The sequence below is a fragment of the Vanellus vanellus genome, assembly GCF_965231255.1.
Source record: "Vanellus vanellus genome assembly, chromosome: 12".
In the NCBI taxonomy this organism is placed as follows: domain Eukaryota; kingdom Metazoa; phylum Chordata; class Aves; order Charadriiformes; family Charadriidae; genus Vanellus; species Vanellus vanellus.
The window spans coordinates 9,603,730-9,629,656 of NC_138917.1; the positions used below are offsets into that span (position 1 = coordinate 9,603,730).

At 54.9% G+C, this 25,927-nt stretch overlaps 1 protein-coding gene across 1 annotated transcript in view; it reads left to right on the forward strand.

Annotated features, from left to right (window-relative positions):
• Positions 1-1,227: 1,227 nt before the first annotated feature.
• Positions 1,228-25,927, forward strand: part of JPH3 (junctophilin 3) — a gene marked incomplete at its 5' end in the record, with an annotated part of 57,222 nt that continues 32,522 nt past the window's right edge. The window contains 2 exons of the mRNA XM_082489601.1: positions 1,228-1,609; positions 18,084-18,861. Coding sequence (XP_082345727.1) covers positions 1,228-1,609; positions 18,084-18,861 — 1,160 coding nt within the window. The remainder of the gene's footprint in view (positions 1,610-18,083; positions 18,862-25,927) is intronic.

Here is a 25,927-nt window from a genome sequence, read left to right on the forward strand (position 1 = left end):
GGGGCTGCGGCCCAGCCGGGGCGGGAGGCGAAGGAGACGCAGTTCCTGTCTCTTTAAATCCACCCTGATCCAGGAGCCGGGAGATGAGGCAGAGCAGAAAGCTCAGGATCCCTGCTCATTAATAAGCAGGATTTATCCCCGTAGGGAGCCGGGAAGGAAGGGGGGGGGGAGGAAGAGGAGGAGGAGGAGGCCGTGGGGAGGCCCTCTGCACGTCGTGTGTGTGTGTGTGTGTGTGTGTGTGTGTGTGTAGTGTGTGTGTCCCCGGACCCCCAGCCCCTCACCCCGGCATCCAACCTCGCTCCGAGCATCCTCCGGCCGAGATGCGGGATCCGCCGGGCGAGGCGAGCGGGTACCCCCGGGAGTGAGGTTTGCGGGCGGGGACCGGAGGAGCGTGTGTGCGTGTGAGTGTGAGAGTGTGTGTGTGTGATCGTGTGTGTCTGTGATTGTGTGTGTGTGTGTGTGTGTGTGCGCGCTAAGGGCGGCGATGGCGGGTTTTTAGGACGCGGGCTGCGTGCGCGTTGCCAGGGCCGGCGCGGGAGAAGCCGGGGGAGCCGAGCCGGGAGGGCGGCGGAGCCACCGCATTGCTGCTGTCCGCCGCCGCCGCCGCCGCCGCCGCCGCCGCGCCCGGCCCCGCCATGCCGCCGCTGCCGCCGCTCCCCCCGGCCCCGCGGCGGAGCCAGGCTGGGCGGGCGGGCAGCCCCGGCGGGCGGGCACCGCGGGGGCTCTGAGCCCTGCGAGCGCTGGGGCTGCGGAGCGCAGGTTTGGGGTTATTATTTTTCCTTCTCTTGGCATTTGGCCTTTTTTTTTTTTTTTTTTTTTCTTTTTCTCCCCCCCCCCCCCCCCCCCCCGTCTCCCCCACCCCCGTTCCTTGCCTTGGATGGTTTTTAGGTGGAGTCGTTTGCACCAAAACCCAATAGCTGCTGCTGTTCTTGCTGCTATTTTTTTTTTTTTTTTTAATGATACTGTTTCCACAGCAGGGGAAGAGAGAACTGATCCTGAACATACTCCCAGAGAATGAATAATCACAAGAAACTGGCTTAAGCAAGCAGCTCCCTGGATCTGGTGCATGATTTTGATTGAGTTTGCTTTGCTTTGATTTTTTTAATTATTTTTTTATTTTTTTTTCCCAAGTCATCGTTCGCATTTTATTTTCTGCGTTTCTTTTTTTTTTTTTTTTTTTTTTTTTTCTTTTCACCTTTTGGGGGATTTGCAAACCGAATTACATGCATGTCCAGTGGGGGAAGGTTTAATTTTGACGATGGAGGGTCGTACTGTGGAGGCTGGGAGGACGGAAAGGCTCATGGCCACGGAATCTGTACCGGCCCGAAGGGTCAAGGTGAATATTCGGGCTCCTGGAGTCACGGCTTTGAGGTGCTGGGGGTCTACACTTGGCCCAGCGGCAACACTTACCAGGGCACCTGGGCGCAGGGCAAGCGCCATGGCATTGGTATGGAGAGCAAGGGGAAGTGGGTGTACAAAGGAGAGTGGACCCATGGATTTAAGGGACGGTACGGGGTCCGAGAATGCACTGGAAATGGGGCCAAGTACGAAGGCACCTGGAGCAATGGATTACAGGATGGCTACGGGACAGAGACCTACTCGGATGGAGGTAGGTGCTGCATTGATACCTTCCCGGCCGGGGCGGGCGGTGGCACGGGGGTATAATTCTCCGAACGGGGACCCTGGTTTTAGGCTGGAGTCTGTGAGTTTGCAACCTGCTGGCCTGGCGTGAGGGATGCTCATACCCCGCAGGAGGTGAGGAACCAGCCCAGCGTGGCATCAGCCCAGCTCTTTGCCACAGGTAGCCCCATATGTTCAGCGGGTCTCTGGGCACCGAGTCCTCCCCCCCCTCCCCCCCACCTCTCCTCGACCGGGCGTTTTGGGGAGGGGAGCTGGCTGCGTCGGTGGGGGGGACGCCCAGCTCTCGCCCAGGCTGGGTGGGAGGATGGGGTGGGCCAAGCCGTCGGGAGACGACCCAAGTTGCACATGGGATTTGCAGTTCTGCACCACTGGAACCTGTAGGATTTGCGTCGGAGCAACCCGGGGCAGAGGGCAGGCGAGCGTGCGAGGGGATCCAGGGGCAGATGGGGGCAGCTCTGGTGCTGCAAATGCTCCCAGCGAGGGGCTGGGGTCTTTGCGCGCCCCGCAGCCCCTCCAAACGCTTGGTAATATCAGGCAAAAGACTTTAATTCAGACAAGAGTCTTACATTCCTAGTTTACGGCTTAATGCTTAGCGTAGGGGCTCAGAGGGATCACCAAAGCTATTCTCTGCCATCAACACAGCTTAACGAGATGTGGAGGGGAAACTAGGATTAAATAAAAAACAAGAAAACCCAATTGGAGCGATCAGAAAAAAAAAAAATAAAAAAAATTGCTGGACTAACAAGCTTTAAGGCCGAACTAGGAGAAACAGCTGGTGCTGCGCTGTAAGTGGCTGTATCATCCTCTCTCAGGTTTTTTGTGGCTACTTCCATCTAAATTGCCACCATCATACGAGGCGGGCCTACCTGCCGGCAGCCGGGGGCATTCGGCAGCGCTGCCCCGTTGTTTTGCTGGTGAATGTGGCCATCTAAAGCAAGCTAATTTCTTTTAAGACGTTATCGTTTTCCCGGGGCTGCTCCGTTAAGGGAATTGCAGCGTTGCTGAGCTCCATCACAGCCTTCCTGAAAGGTGCTGCAAAGACCTTTCTCTGGAAAACCCAGTTTGCTGCTTTGTGATTATACAGGGAGGCAAGATGAAACGTTACCTGCGGCTGCTCTTTTGTGCTCCGGGAGGGAGAGGTGGAGCGATCTCTCGATTTTTAATGACAATTTCGTGCTGGTGGCTTTCTCCTGAAGGAAAATAATAGCTGCAACCTTTTGTTTCGGCTGCCTGGAATAACGCTGGGGTTTGAGCTGGAATCTGCCGAGTGTGTGTTTGCAAGCCATCGATAAATCCCAGCAGTCCTTCGGTTGAGCATAAAGCTTGCTCAGAGAATAATCGCGGTCTCCCACCTTCAAAGCGGTCAGGAGGGGGATGAGATGAGGGGAGGGTGGGGGGTGGTTTCTGCGTCCTCCCAACGCGAGTGCCCGTCGCCCCGCTCCCCTCTTGGCACCCAGCCCCTGCCGGGGAGGTTTGCAGGAGGAAGAAGTCTCGACAAACTACAGGTCTCCGAGGGCCGAGTGTTGCAGGGCTGGCCCCGGCCACGCACGCGCCCCCAACCCCGGCACGCTGTCCCCATCGACCGCAGCGCAGGCGCTCTTTGGGAAGCCTGGAGAGCATCTCCAAATTGGGGTGGCTCACCATCGGTTTCACCGTTTCTGAGAACCTACCAGAAGCAAAGAGCTTTTTCTTCCATCTTGTCAGGCCAGCCCGGCTTCTCGGTGTTTTGGGGATCTCTGTTGCGTGCTTATCATTTTAGGAGGAGGTGAGAGGATCAGGAGGAGACAAGGGCAAGGTCTGTAGCACAGCGCTCCCGCCCAGGGACTCTGCAAACTGTCCTGGGAGGAAAAGACAGCTGTGCTGGGAAAACACGGAGTGATGGTACCTGTGGCCAAGCCCGGGAGCAGGGACGGGCCACGCACACCCCAACCGGGCTCTTCCACACCAGCTTTCCCCCCATTTGGGTTGGGCAGTCACCGCGGAGTGACTCAACCCAGCTGAAATTGCACTTTCGCCAACTCGGTTGCGAGCACCTGGAGGCCACGGCCCTTTCCCAGTTGCCTGTCTCCATTCTGGGTGGAGAAACGCCGAAGCTGGGCATCTCCAGCCTTTTGGACACCGAACCTTAATGAACTTTGTGCGTTTGGGTACAAGGAGGTGGTGTGTGCTGGAGCTCTGCTGGAAGGGTGGCTGCGTAGCTATGGCACAGGGGAGGCAACTGTTGGGAAGGATGTTTCTCATTAATCTATTCAAGTTATTACCTTCATCAAACTGAAGTATCCTAGAATCCTCGCCCCAGCATCTGTCACTTGCCACCCACAGATAAATATTCATCCCTTGCATATATTTTTTTTTAGTACATCAACCATGGCTAGGGGATGGGTCCCTAAATGCGCAGCGAGGCTCAGGAAGCGAGATGCCCCAGAATTCGTGGTTTTCACTCCAATTTTACCATTTCCTTGCACAACAGTGGGTGAGGGCACATCTCGACACTCCACCAACCGTTGCCAGCGCTATCTTGGGGAGCGATGTTTTGCGTGACTGATGCACGCGTGTTGATGCGTTGGGCTTGGACGTGGGGTATGGCATGCGGTGGCCCGAGCCGCGTTGCCACCACCGCCCCCCCGTCCCCAACCCCTCCGTCCTGGCTCTGCTCGCCACCCCGGGTACCGTGTGTCCCCCCCCCCCAACGCCGGGTGCTCACGCCTGCCACGCGCACACCCATGCACGCTTCCCCCACATGCAGCTTGCAGATCTCGCACCTCCCACGCGGACACACTCATCGCCATGCACACACGCCTCTCCTCCCCACGCCGAGACGCCGCTTCGCCCCTCCGCTCCCATACCCACACGCCACGTGGTCGGCCCCCGGCGCTCTCCGACCCAAGCCCGCCGCCGGATGAATGCAAACCGCGTTCCCTGAGCCCCGCGGGTACCTGTCCGTCAACGCAAACCTATTGCACAGAGCCCACGGAAGCAAATGCAGCCTCGCTGTTCCCCAAGAAGCCCACGCTTTGCCAAATCTCCCTGGCACCGCGGCACACCCGACCCGCCGTCCGGCACCTGCGGCACATGTGTGCGCCATGCTGTCTTTCCCCTGCATGGATGCACCCATTCGGACCCCCCCCCCCCCCTCCCGCCCCAAACCACGATACTGCTGACATGTCCTTATCCTTCTGCCAAAAAACCCTGCCACCTCCTGTCCCCATCCAGAAGCACTCCAATATTACATAAACTGGGCTGCTGGGGATCGCTTCCGTTGGGTCCTGGGGTGGCACCCCGCATTTGATGGGCTTGATTCAGCCCAGCTCCGGAGCGGGAGTGGGATTTGCTCCCGATTCAGGCAAAAGGGGCGGCATCCACCTGGGTCAGCACCGACGTGAGCCAGGTATGCCGCTGTTGCCCTTGCTGGAGCTGGTGGAACCTCTCTGGAGCAGAGGGTTGGAGACCTCCCATTGGAGACCTTCTCCCGAGCAGGTCTGGAGAGCAGGAGACATCTCAGCTGGTTCCTGCCATTCTGTAACTCCTCGGACACTTTGGGAATACTCAGTGATTTGACCCTGGGGACGGTTTAAGTTGTAATTTCAGGCTTGCCATGGAAATCCTAGGGCTGTGCATTGGGTTTGGGTTTAGCTGCTGAAACCGTGGCTGCGGGGGTGGATGAGATGGGGTGGATGAAGGAAGCCCCAAATCTGCTTTTGCCCTTTCCATCCCCACCAACGCCGTTTTTCTCCTCCCTCCACCTCTCCCCAGCTGAGCATTTGGGATCCGAGACTGGACAGGGGCTCGGGGAGGGGACCAGCCCCTCTCTCGGGTCCCTGCTGCCCGGCCAGCCCTCGGGGAACAGCTCACAGCGGTTCCCCAAACTGGAGGTGTCCACGGTGCATCGAGGCCGTGCCGGGTCCCTCCTGCTGCCACCCCCTCGCCCCATCCCGGGTGCCCACCGTGCTCCACGCAGACTTGTTTCTCAGGAGGGCTACCCCAAAACGGACGGGCGGTCGCATCGCGGTGTTCATCTTGTGTAATCCTCCGTGCCCACTCACCTAAATGAATCATCCCTTTGATAGGTGAGTGAAATATAATTAGTGTTTTCATTGTTAGCACCGTGTGAGTAGGCAAGTGGGTTTTCTTGGCCGGGGCTGGGAAATTTTCGTGCTTTGGAAGCGATGGGGAGAGGGAAGCGGTGCTGTGGAAGCTGCCGGCGTGGGCTCTCTCGCAGCCTGTCCTGCCCGGGCAGCAGCCGCGGCGGCTCCGTGCCCCACTTTCCCCACCTCTGCAGTGGCACCGGTGACACCTCCAGCCGCTCGTCTGAGCAGGTGCACCAGGAGCTACCAACCGAATGGCTTTGAAGCGGTTGAGGAGGTGAAAACCACGAAATGTTTGGCAAAAGCAGCCCCCTTGCCAGCCTAAAGGGTCGTTCCAGGGGGGACGGACCGGGGATGCCACAGGGGGACCTGCCTGTCCGGGAAGGGGCTGCAGCCCCCGTGCCTGAGCAGAGAAGTGGGTTTGGATGAGCCACCACCGGCCGGTGCCGCTAAGGGCAGCGGCATCACCGAGGGCTGCCTCGTGCCTCTCCCCGTACCGGGGTTTCTCACAGGTTCCTCTACAGCTGCAGGGAACCAACTAGCGAGGGCAAATTTCCATGCGAGCTATTCATAGCGCAGATGTCAGAATTACCTTAAAAGTATCAGCTCTTCGTCTTATTTTGCTGCCGGGAAGGAATTGTTGATGCACTTTAAATAGGGGGTGGAAACAAGCAAATACAAATGCGCCCTGATCCCCCGATCCTCCCGGTTCCTGCAGAATCCAGACTCGGCCCTAGCTGCTCCTAATAACCCCCCTAAGAACCTGCTAATTAAAAAAAAAAAAAAAAGCTATGAACTTTGCTTATGAAGCAACTTGCTACCTAGATTTGGTACCGAAGATGTTTGCAGTGCAATGGCGGTTACAGGAGAGCAATAACGGAAACACCAGGACCCGCCGAATGTAGAAAAATGAATCAAAATACTAAACGAAGAGTCTGACCAGCGTCATTAAAAATAAATGATATGAACTCATGGTAATTACTTATCACACTGGAACATGCTGCTTAGTTTCAGGTACAGCTCAGGACAGAGGAAGAAGGATTTTGAACCCGGGGAAAAGTACAGGAGATAGACATGGCCAGACAAGCGTAGACCCCAGCTCCATCTTCTCGAGCATTTTGCCCGGTGCGTGATGCTCCAGGGGACGGTGTAGGACCCCAACCCTGGGGCAATCTGACCCCCTTACACCTCACCCTGACCCATAATAGAGGGTGACTTAAGTCCTGAAGCACAGTTTTAATATCCTTTCACTGGGGATGCTGGGGTGGGTCACCCCGGGGTTTCTCACAGCTTTTAATGCAAATCTCAGGATACTTGCATGTGATTTGATATCCCATGGGGCTCCTCGTGGAGGGGTGGCATCTGCTCCTGTAGCTGAACGTTTTTTTTTTTTCCTTGAAGCTCCAGCTTGTGGAATCATGTGATTTTGCAAGATTTTCAGCTTCATTTTTGAAGCAAGGCTTCCACCCAGACTATTGCAGGAAAGTCATTCTTACAGGCTTGGAAACCAGCAGACGAGAGCTAAAAATGCCTTCTGTTTAAAAATGCCTTGATTTTAAAATGAACCTGATTAATTTTGAATGCTTTGAGTCAGGTAACACTGATGTAGATGGATGATCTGTATTAATGTAGGCATGACTTGAAGCTCCAGGAACCGGGCAGGACGGGGTTGGTGATAGTCTTACAGGGGGCAACACTGTGGTTTAACATCTGTCTTGTGAGATTGGGCAGTTTTTGCCTCTTTTCGCTCTGGCTGTGGCATTGCCTGAAATCCTGACCAAGAAAGGATATTTTTTTGCAGGAGTTTGCAGTAGTTACAGAAGACTCTTGATGCTGGTTTGCCCCTGCAAAAAGCTGTTTAACTTACAATTAACGTATTTGACTGTTAACAAAAAAGGGGAGCTTGGAGAAAAAAAAAATACTTGAGTGGCAAGTGTTTGCATTTTGGGGTTTGATATTGGCTTTTCGTAGGCAGAATCTGGCCTTTGAGTCAAAAATCCTTAAAAATTGCAATCGATGCATGAGCATTCCCTTAGAACAGCCACTCCCAAAATGATTCCCTGAAGAGGTTCCACTTACTCTTAGCATACAGCAGAGTATCATGAATTGTCATGAATGAGCGAACAGCCGGAGCGAGATCCCTAAGTTTTGCAGATATTCGCACCAAGATGATCACTAGAATGATATGATTTCCTGCTCAGAGCATCACTTTGGGTCTGCAAGGTGTTTCCCTGGACTGAACAAGGCATTGTTCATTTATTTCACGGGAAATAAATAAACCCTGCTCCCGGCTCATCCCATCTTGTGCCATCCCCGCTCCCGACGCAGCCTCGTATCCCCAGTCCATGGGGAGCTCAGCTTCATCCCATGCGGCTGAGCATCTCCCACGCCTCGCAAGGGATGCAGCCCTCCAAAACCCCGGTGCCGGCACACAGCGCCGTTTGTGAGCGCGGGAGAATTAGCCCTTACTCCCATGAGTTCTGCTGAGAAATGGGGTGAGATCACAGAGTTTGCGATGAGGATTAGAGCGCTGGAGGATTAACGGGCTAAGCATTAGCCCGATTTCACTCTGCTTTGTAAGAGGAGCACATTAGCCGTAATAAAGGTGCTGAGTGATATGTTAATGTGTTTCGCATCCCTCGTGCTAAAGTCTCATCCTGGTTTTGGATCCAGTTGGTGGCTGAATCTGCAGGGATTCAGCTGCCCTGGGCAAAACTGTGGGCCCTGTTTCACCAGGGGATGATGCTCCCTTGACTTTCATGGCTCCAGTGGACCCAGCACTTCCCATTCCCTGGAAGGCTAGAAATTTCTTTCTTAGGTTCTTTCCTTTTGAAAAGCTGTATTTCCCCAGACTCCAGGACCTGGCGCTTTAAGAAAAATCACCACTGGCCTGAGATGCATTATGAGCCCCATCAGAATTAGCGATGCCGAGATTTGATTGTCATTATAATGGTTTGAAAGCATTTCTCCAAATGCTGGCTGGAAAAGGCAATTACTAACGAATGCAAACAGGCTCGGGGTAGCGGGAGACACAGAAACAAGGAGAGGCAGAGGGAGAGGATGCTCAGGATGCACTTGCATTTTCCTGCACATGGTGGAGAGCAAAGTGAGTTTTTCGCCCTCGAAGCAAATAGCCAAAATGCCTCAGAAGCCACTGTCGGGCGAGACTGATGGTGGGTCTGGGGGGATGCTCCTCTCACAGATGGTATCTGAGCTGAATTTCCATATGTGATTTTTATGGAGTCGCTTCTCCTTAGTGTTATAAGGGCAAATATTCATCTCCGGCCAGTTGCTGCAGAAAATGGCTTAATTCCTGCAGCTGAGGTTGTCTTCAGAGGTAGGACATCGGCGTCGGGGCTCTGCCCCATTCCCTGCCCTGCTGTAGGTTTGCTGTAGGCTGTGCAAAGCCACTCCGTGCTCGCAGCAGGAGGAGGTACACACCTCGTTTTGGTGGAGGAGTTCTTCCTCCATCTCGCTCTGTGCCTCAGTTTCCCATCTGTAAATGCAATTATCAGCACTCTTTGCAATACCTCGATGGGAGGGAAGTAGCTTTATTCTGCTGATCACCTGATCGTAAAGTATCTTTGGGGCAGGCATCATGGCAATGAGAGCACAAAGGACTCCCCATGTTTTGGATGGGGCTCGTATCCCCCAGATGAGCACTCTCGCCCCATGTGAACCTGCCTTTCGGACGGTTTTCCCTATGGAGAACAGCTGAGCAATCCCTGTTCTGTGGTATTTCGGCCAGAGTTACTTTATATTGTTATTTGCACCCACAGAGGAGGAGGTAGGTTCCCTGGCTGTGGCGTGAGGCTGTATAAATCCGTCTCCTCTCTCCAGCGCCCAGCTCTCACTGCTGCAGAGGTGCCCAGCCAAGCGCTGGCTCTGCCAGGGACAGCCCCGCACCCACCTCTACCTGCTTGCAAAGCCATCGCCCAGGGTACACCATCTAAACCCAACAGCTCCACTGGTTTGTTTCCTCGGATGGTCTGAAGACGTTCCAAACCCGCCTGGATGCCGTCCTGTGCAACTGCTGTAGGTGACCCTGCTCTGCCGGGGGGGTTGGACTAGATGATCTCCAGAGGTCCCTTCCAACCCTGACCATTCTGTGATTCTGTGATCCCTGCCATTTAGCTTGTAAAAGTGCATTCTAACCATGCTGATAGGAGCTGCAGACTTGTAATGATTTATTATTTGTTGAGCCCCAGCAACAGACTTACTGCTACCCAGCGCCCAGGCAGCGGCAAAGCAGCCCATGACAGCTCTGCTCCGGTCCTCCTCGTCTCCTCTCTCCTCTCTGCTCTTGTCCCTTCTCCTTTCCCTCTTCCCCTTCTCTCCTCCAAGGATGCTTAGACCTCACTGTGCCCATCGTGTATGTATGTATCCAGCCTCGCATTAAGCAATATGACTAACATCCATCACGTGTTCGTGCCTGCAGATTATATTTGCATACTCAAAACCCCATACTTTATTTCTTCCCCTGTGTAAGCAGTTACCAGAGCATATTTTTGGCAAATTAGCAGCCACAGCAGAAGCATCTGACTGTGTTTTCAGCCTGGCTTGGTGATAGTCAGAGGCATGGAGATCCTTGGCAGGGGTGGGGGGAGGTAATTTGCCGCTGATGCTGTATCCGTGCGGCGTTGCACACGTGCACCATCGCCGATTCCCACCTTTCACAGCGGGCAATGCAGGTGGCAAGTCCTAGCCCTCCACATCATGCCAGTGTGGGATTTAGGTGAGCACCTGGACATGGCCTTGGGCAACCTGGTCTAGCGAGAGGTGTCCCTGCCTATGGCAGGGGGGTTGGAACTCAATGATCTTCAAAGGTCCTTTCCAACCTAAACCATTCTATGATTCTATGATTTGGGGGACGATGGCAGCTCTCCAACCGGCAACTGGGGACGGGGCAGGGAATGCAGGTCACCTAGCGCAGCACCTTGTCCTGCTGCTGGGAGTGATAGTGCGGGAAGGACGGTTCTTGGGATGTCTTGGCAGCAAACATGCATCCATGTGCATGCTTGGGAGGACTCGTACATGCAGGCAGCATGTTTGGGGGGCACATCTTTACCAGAAAAGCCTCCTGAGTGCTGGACATCAGCTGGGGTGGCCAACAAGGATGTCCCTGTCATCACACCGTCAGGACTGAGGCTGAATTAGCATCCTCCAGTCTTCTCTTTTCTCTCACACATCTTCTCTTTGGCATAGATGTTTCTGAGATGCTGAACATGATTTTTGCATGAATCCTTCCCTGGGCCTTTCTGATACCGAATAGCTGGAAAGTGATATCTGTAAAACTTGCTCCTTCTGTCGTAATTCAGGAGACCGGCCTAATTATTGCCATCAGATGTCTTTAATTAATCTGCTGCAGAGTTCAGAGATAAGAGGGGAGGTGAGCATACCGGGAAGGATCCTTCACGAGATAAACCAGCAATTTGCAAGGTCTAATGACTTCTGCTCGGTTTTGAAAAGTGGACGGGTAATCCGGACAACTCAAGTCTCGTTCCCAAATTTCGCTGAGTGGCGAAAGCGAGCTGGGAGGTTTGAATCACTGCCGTTGCCGAACACAGTCACCGTAACAGGCGGATCTGGCTGTGCTTCAAGAATGGGCCAGAGGCTACAGAGAAACCTGCCCTTTGAAGCCTGCTGCTCCCGTGTTCTATGAAAGCCCGGGTAGCTGCGCCCGTGCCGCCGATTATTTTAGCTAACCTGGAAATACCTTGCATTGACCCATGACGGTGGGTTATTTGTATTTTTTTTAACTCAGTGTTACCGCTGGATAAGGAATATTTTTCTAAGCATTTGACTTTTTCCGAGGTCATGTTGTGATAATAATACGTATGTGTCCACGGGCTTCAAAATGCTTTACAACATCCTAAATAACTGCTTGAATTTCTCCGTGTAGGAAACCGAAGCGGAGCGAGGCAGGGCAGGTCTGTGCAAACCTCCCTGTGTGCTTTACCCCACGTGCTTGCCAAGGGCTTCATCCTGCAGGACACCGAACCGGCCGTTTCGGTGCCGGAAAAGCCTGCAAGCAGCCTTTGGTCCGTAAAGCTTCTACTTAATGGTGTTCCTGGGCTGGAGCCAGCGGGCTCAGCAGCCTCCAAAATGCCAGATCCTTGGGTACGGCGGGGAGGGTGGAAAGAAAATGCAGCCATTCCAACCCAAAACATCCTGACTTCTGTCTCCTTCCGATGCCGTGGTGAAGATGGACCAGGTTTATATCCAAGTGAATGATCCCACCCTGGGCTAAGGGAGGCCCCACGTGCGTTGCTGGGCTCTGAGCAGCCCATCATCCTCCCTTGGGGCTTTCCCCCGTCTCATTCAAAATCTACCTGCTGCTCTGGCATGCCCTAAGGTGCTGCTTGTTTGTCTGAAAGCTGGACGCCCCCAGGCATCCTTGTTGGTCTTCGCCATCTCTCCGTAAGCAGGAGAGGACTGCAGGTGCCCGACAGCCCCTCGGCTTGGGGCAGCAAGCGGTAAAGCCGGGTGCTTTCCACCCTCCAGCATTTCTCACCTTCACCTGCTGAGTACAGTGCTGTAGGCCACCTCCAGCTGGGCCAGAAAGGCCATTTTCTAGATGTTTCAGGTCTCCTTTCCCTCTCCATCCCTCTCTTATGTGCAGAAGGCACCTGGTGCGGAGACAAATGGCATCAATGAAGGGACTCTTCTTCTTGTCCAAGGTTTCATCCTGGTGTGCTGCATGTGGGAATAGGAACCCTTGAGTCGGTTGCCTCTTCCCAGCCATGGTGAAGACTTCGTCTGCAAAAGCGAGCAGCTCCCTCCATGTTCCTGGGCCCACGAGCAACCATGCGAGCCCCGCCACAGCAGCTGTATCCTGGGGACATGAGCTGGAGCTGGAGCTGGGTATCCTCCTTCCCCGTTCCCCAGGAAATTCCCCAAAAACTCTTTGGCAAAGCCAAGGAAACGAAGGGAAACCCATTGGTCTTCCTGGTGTCTGTAATGCCTCAGATCATCCTGGAGCACTTTGCAAATGGGAGCTAATTAGTCTTCCCCATACCCGGCTGAATTGCTGGAGTGCCTCTGCGTTATCCCCATTTCCAGCAGCGAACATGGACGCGTAGGGGTTGCCCGCAGCCACCTCACCACCGGCTCTGCACGGGGTCCCACTCGCCTCCCCGTTTCTGCACGGTGCAAACCAGGGCAAACCGTGATTTGGGGGATTTTGGCATTATGGGGACAACAGGAGCAGCCCTGCAGGCTCTCCACTCTCTTCCCAGAATGAATTTTAGCCTCCTGAGCCAAATGCTGAGAAAGCGCTGAATAACTGCAACAAATTAGATTACTTTTTGGTACCTGTCATTTCTCGAAACATATGATCTTCTGCTGGAGCATCAGGAATGATGCTTTGGAGGCCAGTGACTTCCCGCTTTCTGCTTTCAGCCTGGCTGGCTCCAGCCAAGGATGGGGCTCCGCAAGGTCCTCAAGGCAATGGAAATTCCTGCAGGTGTTTTAAAAGCTGTTTGGAAACAACCCAGCCGTGCTCCAAGGGGAGCCAGCCAAAAAAACCCCAAACCCCAGGCTTAAAAACACAAGTGGCCAACAGCCACATTGCCCGTTTCCTTCCATGTTTCCATCCCATCCCGATTTTCCTTGTCTTTCTTGCAAACCCGTTCCCTTTCCCACGCTCCACCTGCTGTTTCTGAAAGAGGAGTATTCTCGCGGATCCATCTTTCAGGATGACTTCAGTTATTTTCTCCCAGCCTCAGGTTGTGCCCTCACCTTATCTCTGCTCCGTACGTGGGCACGCGCGTGGCCACCTCCCCACCCTTCTTGGCATCACCTTTATCTTGGCCAAACCCTGCTGGAGCGGTTACACCAAGAGTCAAGAAATCTTCCCCGGGGTAAAACCGCGGCAAGCGAGAGCACAACCTGCTTATTCCCTCAGGCTCTGATTTTGCTGCCTTTACAAGGAATGGCAAAATTCCCATTCCCAGGGCAGGATCGGGCCTTCTTTTCAGCAGGGTGGTAGTGGTGGCTTGAGATTTCTTGGCTTGGCTCTTCTATCGTGCATCTGCTCTCGTCCGCGATTTCCCGCCCTGGCCACACGGCTCGGCTGCCGGCAGCTGCCTGCACGGTGCTGCCCTGAGCACGGAATGGATACTGCATTTCCCCCGATGCAATCACTCCGTTAATCTCATGCAATTAATGCTGCAGGAAGCGTTTTGCAAATATTGATAGAAAGGAAAGAGCTACAATGCAGAAATGGCTGCTGCTTCGGTTGTGTTACCGTAGTCAGTCACAAGTCACCTGGCTCAGGAGGATTTTCTGTCCGTGTCCAAGACTTTCCTGGCTGCTCTTTGTCCTTTTCCTCCAGTGCAAAAGGGCCACACAGAAGGGGGATGGATATTTGTGGCATCTTGGAGGCATCCGTAAGAATGCCCTGCATGGCTGAGGGGAAGGGGTTGGCACGTTTCCCCCCCCCCTCCAGCAATTCTCCTCCATCATGGTGGTTTTGCCTCCTCTCCATGGGGGTCTCAGCTTGGGCAATGCGACTGGCTTGTGGCCAGGATTGCAGTAGTGTTGGCTTGCTCCCTGCTTCCCATCCCAACGGGGGCATGTTCCCCTCTTGCACACAGCTGAAGAGGGTGTCTGCTCTTCTGCCCCGACCCTGGGAGGTGCTCAGCTCTGTACATTTGCACTGAAGTCCTTGAGGACCTCCGTTCAGCACCTCAGCAGATCAGTCTGGGGACCTTTTGCATCAGACATGCTCGTCCCGTTACAGCCAGCCCCATCCCACGGTCCCCGCTGCAGGGGCTTCCCATTGCACTCTCCTTTTTTGGCTCCCTCGCTCGGAAACAGCTAGAGCTGGTCCATCCTGGCACGTAAAGTGGAAAATCATAAAATCCTGTTTCCTCTTGCAGGGAGAAAGAGTCTCCCGGCTCCTTGTGAGATTAAGCTTTGCGCATCTATCTGCAAATGTTAGGGGGCAGAGGTTAAGCTGAGCAGTGCAAGGGGAGGAGGTGACAGTGCTTAGCAATGCAGATCAGATGGCTCTGAGACCTTCCAGTATTCATGGCCAAATCCTGGGATATTTAGGGGTTTAAAACATAATGAAGTCAGATGAAGGAAGCGGTGCTGTTTGGGTGAGGGAGGACGGATGAAATCAGCTCCTTGGAAGGAAGCGCTTTGATCTTCTGGTGGCCAGATGTCTTGATGGCCATCAGTGCAATGACTGTACCCTCATAGGCAATCTCCAGGAGTGATCTACGCTGCCTCATCCCTCAGGGAAGCAATCAGGAGAGCAACGACACCCATGAAACCAGACTTGGGGTTTGGGTTGTGCTCTCTGCTGGGAGCTGCTCCATGATGCTGGGAAGGGAGAAGCAGGATGGGCCAGCTGGATAGGATGGCTCCTCAAGTCCTTCCATCCTCTGCTTAGAAAGATCAGCCTTGCCAAGGAGATGCGGTGATTGCTCCTGGCAGCCTTGCAATTCCGGGAGTAGGTTTTAAGGCCATGCAAAGATGACAGCTATCCCGGGCACCTCTGCCTTACTGGAGATACACACAGGCGCGCGCTGCGGCTGTAACCTGCTGTGACCAATTTGCCGCCTCTGCTCCAGCTGAGATGCGCTGTCACGCCTGCTCCGGGAGCGCTTTGTTCTGCTCTTTGCCTCTGCCTCTGGTTTTCAGCAAAGGGCCGTGCTTGCTTCACGGTGCTTCGGTTTAATCCACTGGGGTTGGGGTCTTTTTTTCAGCTGCAGATTTGCTGGGAGATGGGGAGGTCAAGGGACCTGCCTGGGGCCATGGAATGAGTCAAGGGATGAAACTGAGGGAAAGGGAATCCAGGACTTGGGCAGGGCAGGCTCTGATGGATCTCATGCAGGACCTTTTCTCCCTGTCCCCTGGCCCACACTGGCATCTTGGAACTAGGTGATCTTTAAGGTCCCTTCCAACCTAAACCATTCTATGATTCTATGATTCTATGATCTTTCCCTGAAACCCCTTGAATCCATCTCTAGAGGAATCTGGAGTGAGGACATCCCAGGCCATCCTGGGGTCTCCCTCTGCAGGGGTGCTCGGGGCGTTGGAGGAAATCTCTGTCACCTGGCTGCTGCCCATCACTCCCAGTAGGTTGTCCTGCCCAGATGCTCTGGGAAGGAGCCAGAAAGGGGAGTCAGATGATGTCGGGTCTGCAGGAGCAGAACGGACGGCTTGGGGGGCTCTCCCCTGCCATGGGCACCATTCCAGGCTGTCCCTGGGCAAGGGGAGAGCCGTGGGTGCCCGGCGTTGGCTGTTGCCTGTTCTTGGGGACACCAAAGTGGACTACAGCAGGGCAAGCCAGGCTCACTGCTCACACCCAACCACAGGACATGTCTGACGTCTCCTCCGAGGTGTTTGCCAGCCATCTTGCCGGTTGTCCCCCATCCTTCTCCCCGCCGGCACTGCCGCCACCTCCTCGCCCTGCCCTGCCGGTGCCTGCCATAATCCCGGTGCTCTGCCTCCCTCCACAGTGCTAATCCTATAAACCCTCAGTAAATCCTGCCCTCCTGGCCCTGCCTCTCCATGTCCTTCTCCGAGGCAGTCTTCATGGGGTACCCCAGCTTGGGGCTGGCATTGTTTGAGGGTGCACAAGGCTGTCACCCAGATAATTTAGCACCTCGGGGGGTTGCTTGCTGGAAAGCGCTGGGAAGGATGCCCAGACCCCAGGGGATTTGTGCGGAGTGCTGGTGGCTATCAGATAAGACACTTATGGACCCCAAAATGTGTCTAGGTGATGGTCTCACGCTGTCGGGAAGCTGTTCCCATGCTCAGCATGAGCTGCTCCAGCATATACCCATCTCCAGAGCTACCGCTGAGCCCCGGGGACCGGGCGGTGGAAACCCCTAAGGGAATCTTGGGGGTAGGATTAGGATGAGGAAAGAAATGGAGCAAAAGGATCTGTATCTGTCGTGTTGGGATCGCTCCTTGCAGCGAGAGTAGGGTTCGTCTGGGCTGGGGATAGGGCTGGCCAGCACAGCCCGTTTTAATGATCCCGTCCACTGGGCTGCTGGAAAATGTTGAGAGGGAAAGTGCAGCAGTAGATCTCAGGGAATGGTATTTTTTCAGCCCAAAGAGACGGCTCAGGTGGACCCGACAGGTTGCTCATGTCTACGAATCGCGGCCTGATAGCTAAGGGCAAAGAGCGCCCTGTGCCGAGAGGGGACGGGAAGCCTTTGTCAGACAGAGCCGGTGGTAATCATCGGGGCCGTTTCGGTTTGATTCCCACAGGGTTCACCGTATCAGTGAGTCTATTTTAGGGCTCCCTTGGTGTGCGAGAGCGGGGCTGGCGCGAAGGCAGGCCCCGATCCTGCGAGGTGCTGCCTGTGCCCGTCCCGGCACGGGGCACTGCTCTTGGCGTCGCCGGCCGGGGATGGGATGCAGCAGGGCAGCCCCAGGCTGGGACCAGCCACAGCATCCCAGCGGCACCAGTACCAGGCCGGGATGGCACCGTGCCGTCCTCGGGCTCATCAATCCGCCCGCGAGGGCTTAGGCGGGCGGTGAATGACCGCATCTCGAGCTAGGCCAGAAAAGATTAAGCCGACCTAAGAATAAAAACAAGCCCCACAGTTCAACCGGCTGGGATAAAATGAGAAAGCGTGCCAATCGCCGAGCTCCAGGAGGGGAAGGGATTATAAACCCCGGGCAGATTACCACCGCGCACTTCGGTGCGCAGGGCCAGTGTTACGCTCCGGTTGGGCTTCCTGGGCTGGATGGGTTTCTTGTGCCTCCATTCCCAGTGCTGCGGTGAGGTCCTGCACGCGTTTCACTCCACTAACGACCAGTTAAGCAACTCCAGTGAGTGCCCACGCAAATGTAGGAGTTCAAACAGGGGCACATTTCTGAGGGGAATAACCAAATGGATCTCTCCCCATGAGGCCTTTATTTCTATAGAGCCACTCCCTTCCACTACGTGCCGGATGAAAGGCGCTATGTATATAAATAAATGTATTGTAATATACCATCTGCTTTGATCACTGCCGGCAGCGTGGATGGGATCGGAGTCTGCTCCTGGATAATGATTCCCCTGCCCCGTCTCCCCGCTCCCTTCCCTTCCAAACGCGGGGTTGCTGTAAGGGGCAGTTCCTCGAAGCATCGCTCCCTGCGCGCTGGTGCCTTGGCTGGTTTCTGATACTTGTGTGTGGCAGCTGGAGCGCACGCCTGCCATCCCACCCAGGTGTTGTTTTTTGCTCCCACAATGTGATGTTACAATCCTTGTCACAGAGATGGGACCGGGATCCCGAGCTGCACTTTGCTGCTCCCACTAATGAAGGGCTCACGGGAGGGGTTTGATGCTGTTAGCGGTCTGCAGGGTGCCATGCCATGAAACCCCTCTTTGCTTTTGTCTCCTCTTCCCAGGGACATACCAGGGCCAGTGGGTCGGAGGGATGCGCCAGGGTTACGGCGTCCGGCAGAGCGTTCCCTACGGCATGGCTGCGGTTATCAGGTCACCCCTGAGGACGTCCATCAACTCCCTGCGCAGCGAGCACACCAACGGCACGGCGCTGCATCCCGACTCCTCGCCGGCAGTGGCCGGCAGCCCTGCCGTCTCCCGGGGTGGCTTCGTCCTCATGGCCCACAGCGATGCTGAGATCCTCAAGAGCAAGAAGAAGGGCATCTTCCGGCGGTCGCTGCTGAGCGGGCTCAAGCTCCGTAAGTCCGAGTCCAAGAGCTCCTTGGCCAGCCAGCGGAGCAAGCAGAGCTCTTTCCGGAGTGAAGCCGGGATGAGCACGGTCAGCTCCACCGCCAGCGACATCAACTCCACCATCAGCCTGGGCGAGGGCGAAGCTGAGCTCTCCGTCATCGAAGATGACATCGATGCCACCACCACCGAGATCTATGTCGGCGAGTGGAAGAACGACAAGCGGTCAGGCTTCGGGGTGAGCCAACGCTCGGACGGGCTGAAGTATGAGGGAGAATGGGCCAACAACAAGCGCCATGGGTATGGCTGCATGACCTTCCCCGATGGCACCAAGGAGGAGGGCAAGTACAAGCAGAACGTCCTGGTCAGTGGCAAGAGGAAGAACCTCATCCCGCTGCGGGCCAGCAAGATCCGTGAGAAGGTGGATCGGGCCGTCGAGGCGGCCGAGCGGGCGGCCACCATCGCCAAGCAGAAAGCGGAGATCGCAGCATCCAGGTAAGGTGGTCCCCGTCCCGACGTGGTGTCTCAGCAGGGGTCCTGCCCTGACCGCTGCGGTTTGATGGGAGAAGTGGGTTGAGACTTTTTGCAGTAGGAGGTGCTCAGAGGGGTATTTTAGGGAAGCGGCTGGAGGCAGGCAAGCATTGCGGTGGGCGTCTGCCAGCACAGGCAGCAGTTGGTGCTATCTGGACCCCAAAGCGGGAGTGGGCAGCATGCTGGAAAGCTGAGCCGCTGGGCTTGCCCACGCCTCGTGGGTGGTGGTCAAAACGGGGTGGATCCAAGCTGAATTGTCCCTCTGCTAACCCCGAGTGGGCTGTGGATGCCCGACCTTCCCGAAGCAGCCGGCGAGGCCATGCAGGGTCACCCAGAGCGGTGCGTTCGCTGCAGCCTGTGCAGGGGGTGGTTGCACCATGGTGGGACTGCGCTCGTGGGTCATGGTGTGGGGCTCGCAGGCTGATAGCTGTCACTTAGGAGGTACTGGGTTATCTACCCCATTTCTCCCTGGCCTCTTTAATAAGCAGGAGGACACCCTTAGCAGAAGAGCTCCTGAGATGCTGTTTGCCTGTATCCTCTGTCTGACTTATAGCCAAGAGGAACCGTCCCAGGGTTGGCCTGTGCTGGGAGGATTCCCAGCTATTTCTGTTCCCAAAAGAGGTTTTGAGTGGAAAAGCAGTCAAATCGCTGGCTGCAGCTGATGCATGGGGAGGGTTTGCCCTGCCTGAGGCTCTGCTAGAAAGCAGCAGATCTGGGTGCCCAAATAATCCCTGCAAACCTCAAGAACCCCTCCACTCCCCAGGCTGGCTGTAGCCGTGGTGGAACAACTCAGTGATGCAGAACAGGGACCTGATCTGGCTGAAAACCAGCAGGAGAGAGGAAAGAAGGGGTCATGTCTAATTTAGGTTGAAATAGGGTCCATCTCCCAGCTCAAAGCAGGGCCAACTCCAGCGCCTTCTAAATGGCTCCCAAAATGTGCCTGGAGCTTCGTGGCTTGCAGCGAGCTCCCAGACAAGAGGTGAGCCGAGGAGGAAAGGCTCCTCTGCCGAATTCCGGGCTCTTTGTATCACTTTTAGGGTTGGGTTAATAGAGCGTGGTTATTCCTTTCTGGTTGCTGAGCAAGTGCTATGTATAGCAGCCAGGCTGAGGAAAAAGGGCTGGGGTTAGGGGAAAAACCCAGGTACCTCCTCAGTCACCTGTGCTGGATTAATTTTTGGGTCTGGATCATTTGTATGCAGAGTCACACCTGAAATTTTTATCAGCATGTCTGCCGATGACTTATCTGCAATGTGAATGAGACTCCCAGGCCTGCTTTGGGAGGATATTTGGGCTTGATGATGTTTTCGAGCTGACGTTGTACCAAATTGTTGTCAAAGCTTTCAGGGGGGAAAAAAAAAAAATCCCACTAGATTGCCAGGTAGGAAACAGACTGCAGAGCAGCAGAAAGACCAGATCTTTTGCTGTGATCTGGAGATGGGAATGCCTTGATACAAAGGCCCAAATCCTGGAAATGTGGAGGTCTAGTCTGCTGTGTGATGCCGGGTCTGAGAACCTGAGCATCCTCTGGCCCCAGGCGGTAATGGTGCTAGAAATCCATGAGAGAGGGATTTGGAAGAGATATGAACCTGCATGTTGGAAATACTTTAATGAGCTCTTGGTGTATAATGTTCCACCTTCTAATTATGAGAGAGAAGGGAAAAAAATCAAATTAGATAGCCACGTGAGGGCATGAATACCTTCCTCCCCTGTACCGGTCAGAGTAATGCGGTCCAGAGCTCTGCTGGAGAGCAGCAGCATTGCTGGGAGGGAGGATGCAGCCCCTGACCATGTCTGTCCCTGGGGGAAGGAGAAGAGCTGTGGGATTTGGGGACCGCCCAGAGGACCCCTTTAATCATCAGTGAAGATGCAAAGAAATAAATGAATGGGAGTGCACGGCTTCGAGGATGCTCCGTCAGAGACTGAACCCGGTCCCACCGGAAAACACTCCATGAGCACCCTGACATCTCCATCCCGCAGCCCGGCTCCCGCCGTTTGCGCTCGGTCTTAACTGGTCTGTTCTTGACTAGACACACGTGGAAGAAAGCAAGCGCCGGCAGCCCAGGGCTTTGCTCTTTTTATGGCATAGCCATTGCCTCCGGTGCACGAGGGCTGCTGGTGCGTTTGAAAAGCCCTTTATCGATCCGCTGCGCAGCCCGTCGCTCGCTGCGCGAGCCGGGGGACAGACAGACTCCAACGTGTGCATTAGCGCTGGGTTACCAACCGCGGGTGACATCCATCCCGGCAGGTTTTGCTGCCTGTGTTAATGGCTCGTGTCGAGGCCCCAAAACCTATGCACGAAGAGCCAAAACCATCCGGCCACGGCCGAGCAGGATCGCGGGGTTTAGGCTTTGCCGGAGACGCAGGGCAGGCGGGATTAGGTGGGCGTACGGGCTCAGCCCCAAGGTCTTGGAGGGTGTCTCGGTTTTGCAATTCGGCTGCACGCAGGAGAGGCCCAAGGACCTCGAGACACAAGCGAGGAGACCTGCTTTGCCTGAAACCTGCAACTCCTCAGCTCGAGCTCTTCCCCTTTGTGAGGCTTTCTGCACGGACAGTCGCTCCTCAGCGTGCGGAACCAGAAGAGAGCAAGGTTTTACAAACCCAGGCCCACCTCGGAAGGGCTTTCATATCATTAGTCCGATTAATTTTAAAGCTTCTAAATGAGTGAACACGCCCCTGCAGTGCCTGCACCAAACTGCCACGTGCAAACGGAAAGAAACGCACAAAAAAGGCAGCGGGTGCATTGCCGGAGGAATCCTGATGCGCGTTTCGGTGGCTTTGGGGCTCAGGGATGCAATATTCCCCGTCTCGTACCAACGTGAGCTCTGGCTTACCGGCACCCGGGGGGTTTGTAACAGCACTGGTGTGTGTCTGTGTCTGCGTGTGTGTGTGTGTCTGTGTATTCTCTTCTGTCTAATAATATGGCTGAGTTCACTCTGCAGCCTTTCCCTTGGTGGGGGAAAATATGTGCCCACCCACGTATTTCATTAAATTTGTAAGAATTCAGTATTTTTGAAAACTCTACTGCTCTGTCAGATTTGGATGGAATTGGCCAACACGTTCAAATGTTATTAGTGTGGGAGTGATGGCATATAGATATATAAACAGCACAATCACATAAGTAAGCCCCATTTCCTGAGGAAAGTAGGCTAAAAACATAGTGTGCTGAAGACAAGTAAATTGGATTCTTAAAGTTGTTTTAGTCTGAACAGAGTACAATGTTACCTGTGACACAGAAAACTAAGCTCATTTAAGGAATAGTTTTTAGGTGCAGTAGGTGATTTTCCTGAATTTTCGTCGGTGCAATTAAACTGAAATAACACTTTCCTTCCTCTTATATCTCCCGTTCGCTGAAATTGTTCGTGTAAAGTCAATGGGCGAGAAGGGCTGTGAATCAGGTCTGAAAAACTACCGTTGGTAACAGCTATCGGTTTTCAGAGGTAGGCAGGGAGGGAGACCTTTTTCAGCCTGTTTAAAGCGAAGGCACAGGGTGTCCTCTTTGTGCTATGGGGTCCTTCATTCCCCCCTCTTATGAGCCAAGAGCCGTCACTCTTTCTCCTGCTACCCTGGAAGGATGAAGGATGCACCGGAGATACCGGTTCCCATCTCATTGGTGATAACGTTGATACCTAAGGCAAATTGTCCATAGGCACTGGTGTGTCATGGTCAACTAAAATATAAGGTCCAGGCAAGAGGGGTGGACCAGAAAGCTCATCCTCACCCCTTGGCTTTCGCCACAGCTGCTGGACGTGGAGGATGGATGCACGTGGAGCATCAGGGGGAGCTCAGGACTGACTCCAGCTCTCCGTGACGGATGATGGCAGTTTTAATGCAAGGCAGACAGACCCTAATTCTCTAATTCTCTCTAGGGTTTCCTTCTGCTACCATAGTCCAAGGTTTTGTAATTAGTGGCTGGACTGCTTATGAGAAGAAGGGATGTTCCCGGTGCTAGGGATATGAGTCGCAGAGATGGCATTTGGCGAGCACTCAGCTCCTCTCCAGCACAGGCTTCGTGGGGCCCCATTGTTCAGCACCTTAAATAACAGCTCCTTGGAGCCGCTGGCGCCCTAGCACCCCGGAGGGGATGCTTTTCTCAGGTTAGTCCTAAGTAATGCGCTTCCCAGCATAATTATAGCCAAGCCATTCACCAACGATGAGAAAAATATAATTAAGCTCACTAGTCTCAGGAGGAGTCGGGCTACAAATTAGCACAGTGTCATTCAACTTCAGAAAGGGAAACTGGAGAAAAAAGAAAAAGGAAGCGAATAAAGACAACCTGGCAGCGAGGATGGGTAAAAGAAAATGTTTGGACTCAGCATGGATGCTCCTTCAGGATGCTGCAGTGAGGGCAAAGCATCCGTCTGCGTTTGCCGTACAATGGGGAGCAGGAAGGCAAGAAAAGCCCCGGAGAGCTCAACAGCAAAGCGCAGAAGGTTGTTTGAGCCAAACAGGTATTTTCTACAGAAGAATGGAAATGCAGCCCAGGCAAAACCCACAGAAAAGAATAGATTCTGCAGTTCTGATCCCAAACATTTTAAGTTGCGGTAATGTCACTACCGGCAGTACACCGAGCCATAATAATGCTGCTTAATGCTCTCTCAGGCCTGTGCCTGCAGCTTTGCAATTGTACTTAGCTGCATTTGATTTAAGGTTTCTGCTGGCTTTCTGATGCCTGGGGGAGGTGGCTGCAGGGCTCCCGCATTAGTCTCCCCCTAATCCCCGCCTCGAGCTGCCGGAGGGGCTTTCGCTGCGGATGGAGAAGGGGGAGGAGAAGGGATGTGTGTTAAGGGGGACACTGCGGCCCCAAAAGGGTTGTGTGTCCCCTTCCTTGGGTTGGGATGGTGGGGACGAGCTGGCAGCGGACTGAAGCCGAAATGGGTCACAGCTGAACCGGCTGCGGGGATGGGGCTGAGCGAATGCTTCAGGGATCGGCGTGTTGGGGCCTCCCACTACCTTGTCCAGCCCCTCTTTGGGCACCTCAGAGTCCAGAGAGGGTTCCTCTCCTTCTGGCCCCTTGGAGAAGTGCTGCCCTTTTCCCTGCTGAGGCCATGTAAGCGAGCTGGAGCTCAGGGCTGTGCAGGAGTCACCTCTACCCATTACCTGGGAACTGATGGGGTCACTGGTGGCATCACCTGCTACCCACTGGGTCTTGTGCAGGGAGAGCGTGCACCCTCCATCCCTTCCCGGTCTCTCCATCCTTTTCTTGAGTGGTGAAAAGAGACAGAGGAAAACACAGAGGGGATGGATGGAGGTGACTCAAAGGCTGAGATCAGCTGGGGCAGGAGGTAATTCTCTTTACGGCAGCATTTTCTTCTTCCTTCCCACCTTCTCTGCCCCCAAACAGCCCCTGTGCAATGTAGAGAGGAGCAAAGCCCAGGGCTGGCAACCTCCGAGGGGCTTTACCGTTGACAGAGAGCTGAGCTGTGGCTGCTGACCATCGCTCCTGCCAGCTCCTCCCCGGCTCCCGCCTGGGCACAAGCTCCCGCGCTTGTTGACAGGGGTCAGGCGATACCGCGGCAGCAGAGATTAGGATCAACTGTTATTCCTCCCGTTCATGTGTCGCTGTCAGCCGGGATGACACGGGTACCTCTGACTCACGGCAAGCACAATTTCCACTTCTAGTCCAAGACACTCGAGGAACAGCGGATCCCCAGACGGCATCCCGGATCGTCGCATCCTTACCCATTGCCAGCTCTTGCAGAACCCGCTGTCTGCACCGTGACTGTTTAAGTCCTCCCGCAATGCCAATTTAATAACTTCCTGCTCAGACAGGACTTACAGCATTAAGCCCTTTTGCGGCCGTGTCAAAAGTCAGGACTAGCCAGCACGCTCGCGTGTCCCCGACTGCCACCCCGCCGCCTGCGCTGCGGTGCAGAGCTGGAGGGCCGCGTCCGTGCACAGGCACGAACAGGCTGGAAAATTAAGTGCCTTTCATAGGAATGATGCTTTACAGAGTAACCTAACGGGAAAAACCTTAGCGGTTTTTTTTTTTTTTTAGCTTTGAGGAGAGCAGCTTGGCGTGGGCATCTCTAGACCCTCTCCTCCCATTGCTCTCCCATCCTTCAACCGTGAGTGCTGCTCCCGACTCGGAGGCTCCCACTGCCTTCCCTATCCCCTGAGCTGAGTATGAGCTAAAACACTGCATCTTTGTGGCCCAGGTGTGCAACATGCATTTGTATAATCATTTCCAGCCTTGCTGGGTCAGGATGATATAACATGGGCAGAGCGGAGATTCACAGCCCGTTGGATTCGCCATGGTCCCAGACAGCTCTGCCCTCCTCCCCGTGCTCGTTGGGGAAGATGTCCGAAATCTGAGCGGTCCTGGCAGACACAGCAAAGCGCAGCTGGAGGGGCTGGTTTTGCTGTAGAATGAAGCAGGAGAGGGTTTTTTGGGGGGACGCAGGAGGAAGCGAAATGCCCGGTGGCAGAGCTGGGATGGGAGAGCTGTGCTGGTGTGACAGCGCGATGTGCCGGTACCGGCTCCACGGTCGCTTTTGCAACAGGACCAGATGGAAAGGGGCAGGGATGGCAGCGGCCGGCAGCGAGGCAGGAAGGACAGGAGGGTGATTCACTCCTGGCAGCCGCCGCTTCCACGGGAAGGGGCTGCCCCGGAGAGCTGGGCAGGCGGCGAGGGGCAGCGCAGGGGGCTGAAGGGGAGGCTGCCTTTTCCTCTCCTCCTCCTCCTCCTCCTCCTCCTCCTCCTCCTCCTCCTCCTTCTTCTCCTTCTCTTCTTCCTCCTCCTCCTGATCTCCAGCATCTCACAGCAGCCCGTCACAGCCCAGATCACCTGCCCGGTCTCTCATCCAAGCCTGCGATGGGTTTAGCGCGTGGGCTGAGCGGCCGGCACTGCTGTCCCGGTGGGGCCGGCCCCACTGCAGAATCAGCCCATCTCGGGAGAGGGTGCAAATCATTCGATTTCAGCCCCCCCGAGCCTTGCTAGATCCCCCCACTAACGCAAGAACCTCCTGTCTGCCCTGACTGCCCGCACAGCACAGGGAAGAGGGAATGAGCTGAAGAAGAGGATGGTGAAACC